Source organism: Chinchilla lanigera, unplaced genomic scaffold (genome assembly GCF_000276665.1).
Source record: "Chinchilla lanigera isolate Chin_1 unplaced genomic scaffold, ChiLan1.0 scaffold00074, whole genome shotgun sequence".
NCBI classification, from domain to species: Eukaryota; Metazoa; Chordata; class Mammalia; order Rodentia; family Chinchillidae; genus Chinchilla; species Chinchilla lanigera.
In genome coordinates, this window is record NW_004955475.1 from 10,457,586 (window position 1) to 10,464,587 (window position 7,002).

The 7,002-nt window shown below is 50.6% G+C and overlaps 1 protein-coding gene across 1 annotated transcript; it reads right to left on the reverse strand.

The window, feature by feature from the left end:
* Positions 1–273: 273 nt before the first annotated feature.
* Positions 274–6,243, reverse strand: Slc7a3 (solute carrier family 7 (cationic amino acid transporter, y+ system), member 3). The gene is made up of 12 exons (XM_005401634.2): positions 6,046–6,243; positions 4,604–5,003; positions 3,950–4,108; positions 3,552–3,729; positions 3,255–3,367; positions 2,901–3,123; positions 2,377–2,516; positions 2,186–2,288; positions 1,593–1,759; positions 1,235–1,401; positions 783–891; positions 274–662 (listed from the first exon to the last, which is right to left on the reverse strand). The coding sequence occupies exons 2-12, from the start codon at positions 4,971–4,973 to the stop codon at positions 508–510; spliced, it is 1,884 nt and encodes a 627-aa protein (XP_005401691.1). The 5' UTR covers positions 4,974–5,003; positions 6,046–6,243; the 3' UTR covers positions 274–507.
* Between the last annotated feature and the right edge of the window lie 759 nt (positions 6,244–7,002).

Sequence of the window (7,002 nt, forward strand, 5' to 3'; positions counted from 1 at the left end):
CTTCGTCTGCACAGTCTAATAATCTTAAGGGAGCAAGGAAAAACTATACGGCAAGCTCAATCCTTTAAGCACGACTAGTCTGCGTGGAGGGCTACTTAACAATTCCCTCCTCAAACCTGAGTCCATGAAAAGTACAACCAGGAACAGCAGATCATTTTGTGATGACTGAAGAGACACAAAAGGTGCTCCTTTCAAACGCTCCAGCCTTAAAAGTCAGGCTCTCCATCAAGTCTAGCAAGCAAAGAACAACAGCTTCTTTTCTTTTCACTTTCCTTTAATATTTATTTAAAAGGCCATATACAACTACAGAAACCATTTAAAAGTAGACAAGTTAAAAAAAAGAGAGAGAGAGAGATGAAAAGCAGCAGTGACACACCCTTGACTCCACAATAGATACAGAGCTCTATATTAGCATCCCCCACCAACATCACATGGGAGAGCCGGCTTTCGGCGGGATCAAGAGAACTCTCCATTATTGTGGGGGGGAACCAGGTAGAATCAGGTGTGTCAAAATGTGTGAATACAAGGACTGCTGAGATCAAAGTCTACAGATCTACTGAGATCAAGGTCGACAGTTCTGGTTCTGGACTTGGATAGGGGTCGGTCATTCTTAAACTCTTCCAGGCTGTGCTGGATCCCGTAGCTGAAGTAGATAACAAATCCTAAAGGAGAAAGGCAGCCGTGAGGTGGGGAAGTTATGACCACCGCCTAGTAGAGATCAAGAACAAAAGAAGTTGGGAGTGGACACCCAAGGGGCTTACTCTTCCAGAGTAGATACCTACCGATCAGCATCCAAACCCCAAATCGGGCCCAGGTACCAGCTGTCATCTGCATCATAAGATAAACATTCACAAAGATGCTCACTATTGGGAGGAGGGGCACAGCAGGCACCTGAAAACAAAGGAAAATCTTCTTTGTACACACCACAGGGTGACTCAAAAGAGCTTTCTATTACTCAAGCCAGAAAGGCAGAGTTCTATCCCTACTCATGCTCTGCAGTTCAGTGGTCACTCACTGACAAGACCTCGTACGGGACTGCCACAATGCAGTTTGGGAAAATGCAACTGGAAAGGAACTAAAGAGCGTCAGTGAAGAAGGCGCTGGCCTAGGTTCCTCCTACATCCTCCTTTTCATACCCAATTAAAGAGTATCTATAAACTTTATTAGACCACAAGGCATGTGAAGCCTTTTCTTCCCAGACGGGTTGATGGTAGGAGAGAGAACGGTCATTTACCTTGAAGTGAAGGGGAGTGGAGTTCTGTGGCTGTTTCCAGATAACCCCGGTGATTCCAGTGATGAGCAGCAGTAGCAGCACAATCACCGCCACCCATATCGGGTCTCCGGAAAGCAGTGGAATTTGCCACTGGGCCAACACCAGGCATAAGACGGTCAGCAGTAGAGCTTCAAAAGTCAAGTTGAAAGACATCAAAACCAATCCTTGAGACCAACATGCTAAGACGTTAGGCACCCCATGCCCAAGGGGGTTGCTGTCTCTCTAGATCTTCCTCAGCCACCAAATGCCACTAACAACATGCCCACCCCAGCATGCGGACACCTCAAATCCACCTCAAAAGAAAAATTCCACTGCTCACCAATCAGTGAGGAACAAGCATAGACAACTTGGCCAGAGAGTGGAGTAGGGATGGAGTTGAGTGGGCAAAACAGTGACTGGAGGGTCAGCCTCTCTTCTTCTGGTATCTGCTCCTCCTGCAATTCTACTTCCTCTTCCCCCATCTTCATCTCCTGGTCGGGCTGATACCTGAGGGAAGAGTAAGTAGGCCCCTTGAAACACAATCGTCAACCACTTTACCATCTTTTCCCAGGTAGCTTCACCTCCCTCATCGCCATTAAGAGTAACTGATTGTTTGTTTGTTTGTTTGCAATATTCACAGCCTTCAAAATGAGCTGTATCACTCGCCCTTTTCTTGTTTTTAATTTTGAGACAGGGTCTCACTAAGTCACAGTTGCCCAGGCTAGGGTCAAACTTGCAGTTTTCCTGCAAGTGCAGGGATTGCTGGTGTGCACCGCCATACCCATTTGAAAGCTCTTTTGAATAGCGTGGGAAACCCAGACTCATCAAGGAAAATCAGGATGACAAAGGCAGAGGAGGGAGAAAGAGCAGATCCCCATCCTTCCTCGCCCAATAAAAACCCCAATCATAATATGCAGAAGAAAAGGGTCTCACCTGAGGATGAGGACACAAATAGACACCAGGGAGTAAGCAAGCAAAGTCCCAATTGACATGAGGTCCACAAGATCAGTGAGTTCAAAGAGGAACGCCATGAAAGCTAAAATTGAGGGGCAAAAGACAAGAAGTGAAAGAAGGAAATGGCAAAGTTTTAAAGGAGGTATGAAATAATTAGGAGGACTTGTTACCTGCAATAATGCCAGAGACCACGGTGGCCATGAGAGGAGTGTGTGTGCTGCTGTGGATGCGGGCAAGGACACGGAACAGGAGCCCATCTTCTGCCATCGCGTAGATCACCCGAGGCATGGGGAACATAGAGCCCAAGAGGCTGCAGAGGAGAATGCCCGGAACGGCATGAGTTGCCTGAGATACCTCTTCCCAAGCCTGCATGCTTAAGACATTTCCACTTGCCCTCCACGGCCCTTTTAAAGGATATTCTTTTGTACTAAGCGGTAATTTTTAGTACAAAATGAGATTCTGACCACAAGGAAAATAAACTTTTTTTTGACAGAACCTGATGTTTTATCGAGGGCCTCGTGCATGCTAGGCAAGCTCTCTACCACTGAGCTACATCTCCAGCCCTTCATTTTTACTTTACTTTGCGACAAGGTGTCCTTAAATTGCCCTAGCTTGATGCCTCAGCCTCCTGAGTAGCTGAAATTACAGGTATGCGCCACTATGCCCATCTGGAAAACAAACATTTGACACTGACCTAGTAGAAAGAGCGCAGAGGGAGCCAACAGCCACAAGGTAGCGGGCAGGAGCCCATCCAATATGGAGAAACGCCTCAGGCAAAGGGCTCTCAGGCTGAAGCTGGTAGTAAGGCATCATGAGGGTGAGTGCTGATGAGACACCAAAATACGCCAAAAAGCACACGAATAATGAGATCACAATGCCCATGGGGATGGAGCGCTGTGGATTCTGGGCCTCTTCCCCTGCAGGAAAGAACACAGCACAAAAGTTCTCAGCCAGGGAAGCAGGCTCACTCTTCTACCACCCTCAGTCTGATTGCACCCTCAGTACACACTGCACCCAATCCCTGGACAGAACGGGGTGGTTATGTTACCAGTGGTAGCAATGCAGTCAAAACCAACAAACGCATAGAAACAGGTAGCTGCTCCACGGAGAATCCCCTCAACACCGAAAGGCACAAATCCTCCAGATCCCACAAGGCCCAAGCTAGAGCGGAAGAAGGAATGGAAAGGGTCAGGGCACGTTTGGCCACCTCCATGTCTTTCTCTGATGCCAAACTACTCGGCCTCCAAACCCAGCCTCCCACTCTCCCCCGCCCTCACCCTAACCCCTCAGCATGGAGCCCCTCCCTCCCCATCATGTTCCCAGCTCTGCAGAGTGACTCTCTAACTTTTCAGTGTTGTTGAGTCCGGCCACAGCCAAATTGTAGTCGCCTTCTGTGAGCCGCCAGTTGTGCAGGTCTCCCTTAATGAAGCCAGAGATGATGACGAAGCCGAGAACCAAAAGGTTCACCACTGTGAACACTTTGGTAACCAGGGCCGACTCGCTAGCCCCCAGCGCCAGCAATCCTGCGAGAAAAATTCATTCACAACACTGAGAAGGAAAGAAAGTCCTCGACCCAAACTTTGCTTTATTTTCCTGGCTCTACGGGGCAGACTCACTCCTTCTCAGCTTCTCCTCTCCGCCATTATCACCTCCATCAAGCTCCTTCCAAGCTCAGCTCCCATCCTTGTCCATGGCCCCAAGCCTCGTCCCACACCCACCATTCTATCCTGCCTCCTGCCTTACCAGTGAGCAGCAACACGAGGCCCATAGCAAAGAAGTCTGGATATTCTGCCAGGACATGGGGCACATGCAGTGAGATGGTCCCCTTCAGAGCGTGGGAGATGTGATTCCCAATCAGGTTGTCAAAAGCAGAGCTCCAGGCCCGGGCCACACTGGCCGTACCTGGTAGGGCAGAGGGAGAAACACGGAGACAGGCTCCCTCCCTGTCCCACACCAGTCTCACACAAATCCCTGCCGGCATCACCCACTGCTCTCATTCTTACTTTTTGTTTGTTTGTTTGGTTGGTTTCAGAGAGTTTTTTGTTGGTTTGTTTGTTTGTTTGTTGGGGGGGGATGTTGTTTTGTTTTGTTTTGTTTTGTTTTGTTTTGGAGCTAGAGATTGAACCCAGGGCCTCAGGCACACACGCTCCATCAAACCGCACCTCCAGCCTTCTTCTTAATGTTGAAAGAACCCAAACCAGTCACTTATTGAAGGAAACCCAGAGAGACGTGACTATAATAAACAATTTCTCCATCTTTTCAACCCTCCCACATTCACGATCATGTGTGTTGAGGTCCCATGAAAAGTAATAGTTCAGCTTCACTATTCCACCCAGTCATCCTGCCCCAAAACCCCTCCGCTGGCTCTGCAGTTCCCTCCCTGGCCCACACTCTCACCGATGACATAGGAGAGGATGAGGTTCCAGCCAGTGGTGAAGGCCCAGAGTTCACCCACAGTGACGTAGCTGTAGAGATACGCAGAACCAGAACGGGGGACCCGGGCGCCAAACTCCGCATAGCACAGCCCAGCCAACACAGAAGACAGAGCAGCCACCAAAAAACAGATCACAATGGATGGACCTGCTTTATCTTTGGCCACCTCGCCAGCCAGGACATACACGCCTGCACCCAGTGTGCTGCCCACACCCAGGGCCACCAAGTCCAGAGTGCTGAGGCATCTGGCAAGGCGGGTCTCAGCCACACCTGGCTCCAGCATGCGTCTCCGTACCAGCTTACGCCCAAATCTGCGAAGTGCCTGCCACAGCATTCTAGTTGGAATTGAAGAGGATGCTAGGATCTGGTGAAAAACGAAACAAAAACCCTTCAATGGGGCTTACCATTCCTAAAGCCTGAAAGTGAATTACAAGACCCACTCCGACCCACTCCACCAAGCAGAGGAGCTAAGGGGGGGGAAGGGAGGGGGAGCTGAGGGGACAAAGGCAAGTCACTTCACCTCTAACCTCAGTTTCTTCATATGCAAGTAGGAATTACAATAATGCAAGTAGGGATTACAATACCTCACAAGGTTTGTGGAAGGATTAATTTCAGAAAAGGCAGGTGAAAGCCCCTTGCAGTATAGTAGTTGGCACCCAGTATGTGCTCAGAAAATATTAGGTTTCTTCTTTCCCTGCCCAGGAAACTATAGAATTTATCTTAGACCCCAACCCAGGAACCTTGAAACCCAATATGACTGCTCCCTGACCTGTGGCTCCTTGGGAATTAAGTAGAGCTCAACTCCGAAGAAGCCAGCAAGTCTGGGAGACCCCCTCCCATTCCGACATGCAATATTCACGAGGTTCCTTTCAGGGCTCAACCCCAGGGCTCGAAGCAGATCGCCCCGGAGAGGGACCCCATCTCCGCTACAGATAAAAAGTGCGAACCGGCTCAGTGGCACCTCTCCTCACCGAGCCCACACCGCTCAAGTGGCGCAGCTTTTGCCCAGGGCAGCAAATGTCCCCCCCACTTCCTCCGCTCCGCTAGGTTGACCTGCGAGCATCACCAGTGAGGCGGAGCTTCCACATCTAAGATTTGGAGACGTGCCCGGATCTGGAGGGGCCCCAGAGCAGCCTGAGATTGCTTTCACTCCCCTCTTGGCTGAAATGAGGGGTCCCGCCCTATGCTCTCCTACCCAGTTCCCAGATTTTTATGCTTCCATCTAGGAACGGTCTGGGGCTGGGGTGGAGATGGTACCCTTGGCTCCCAGGGCCCGGGTCTGGCCAGCAACAGGTCACGGCCGCGTTGATGCAACTGCATGCCATGGTTGCCGGAGAATCCTAGGTGTGCGAGGACCCTCACCGGCCCCCCTCTCCCCGACACACGTGCTGGCCCCGAAGGCTTACCTGAGAGATGTGGCAAGCCAGGGAGCAGAGAATCTGGGGTCCAGCTCTGAGGCAGACTTAAGCGAGTTGGGTTAGGGATGCCGAGTTCCGTAGCTCAGGCTTCAAAGCAGCTGCTTGGGGTCGTTACGCGCCAAGCGCCCCTTATATTCACCAGGAGGCGGAGCCCGCAACGTCATGGGATTCTACCCCCAATCCTCCTCCCTACACACAAAACACACACACACACACACACACACACACACACACCACTTAGCTTTGCAAAAGGTATTGCGTGGGGCCTGAAACCGCTTCTCACGAGCCACAGCAAGCCTGGCGTGGCGGTTAGTGAAGGCGGCGGCGGAGGGGGGGGTGTTCGAATTTTCCTTGCTGGTTGTTAGAGCAGGACAATAAAAGGCTTCCTGCTGGAGACCCCATGGGATTTTTTTTTTTCCGCCCTTGTGCCTTGTCGGTCAGAATCAGTGACTCTGGGGAGAGGGGACGGGGCGGGGATAGAGGCGATTTGTGTGTGAATAGTGGAGGGGGAAACAGCACCCCGTGTGTCCACCTCCCTCTCCCCGGTCCTCCTTGGCTTTCTTTTCTGCGTGAGTTCTCCCCATTCCTGAAATCCTTCCCAGGGACCACACCAAATGATGAGCAGCCATCTGACCTGGACCCCTCAGCTCTCACCCTCGACTGGGGATGTTTCTGAGACAGACAGCAAGAGAATGAAAAACGGCTTGAAACCACCTGTACATAAATAATTAAGCGCATCTAGATTTCTAGGCCTCGATCTTTCCAGAATGTGTTTCCAGCTGCATATAAATATCAAATTTGAAAGTCTGACAATATTAACCTATTGGATGAGGGAGTTTAATTCCTTTATTTCCCCCTTCTCTCTTTTTTCCCCTCCACTGCTGGGAATCAAACCTTTGGTTTCCTGCATGCTGGGTTAGCGCTCTGTCACTGACTTGCATCCCC

Excerpts from the sequence above, each read along its gene's own strand:
- Slc7a3 (XM_005401634.2), bottom strand. The coding sequence starts at position 4,973 with ATGCTGTGGCAGGCACTTCGCAGATTTGGGCGTAAGCTGGTACGGAGA. Across the intron at positions 2,517-2,900 it reads CTCTGCGCTCTTTCTACTAG|CCTCTTGGGCTCTATGTTCC; the intron begins GTCAGTGTCAAA and ends TCTCCTCTGCAG. Across the intron at positions 892-1,234 it reads CCACTCCCCTTCACTTCAAG|GTGCCTGCTGTGCCCCTCCT; the intron begins GTAAATGACCGT and ends CTTTGTTTTCAG.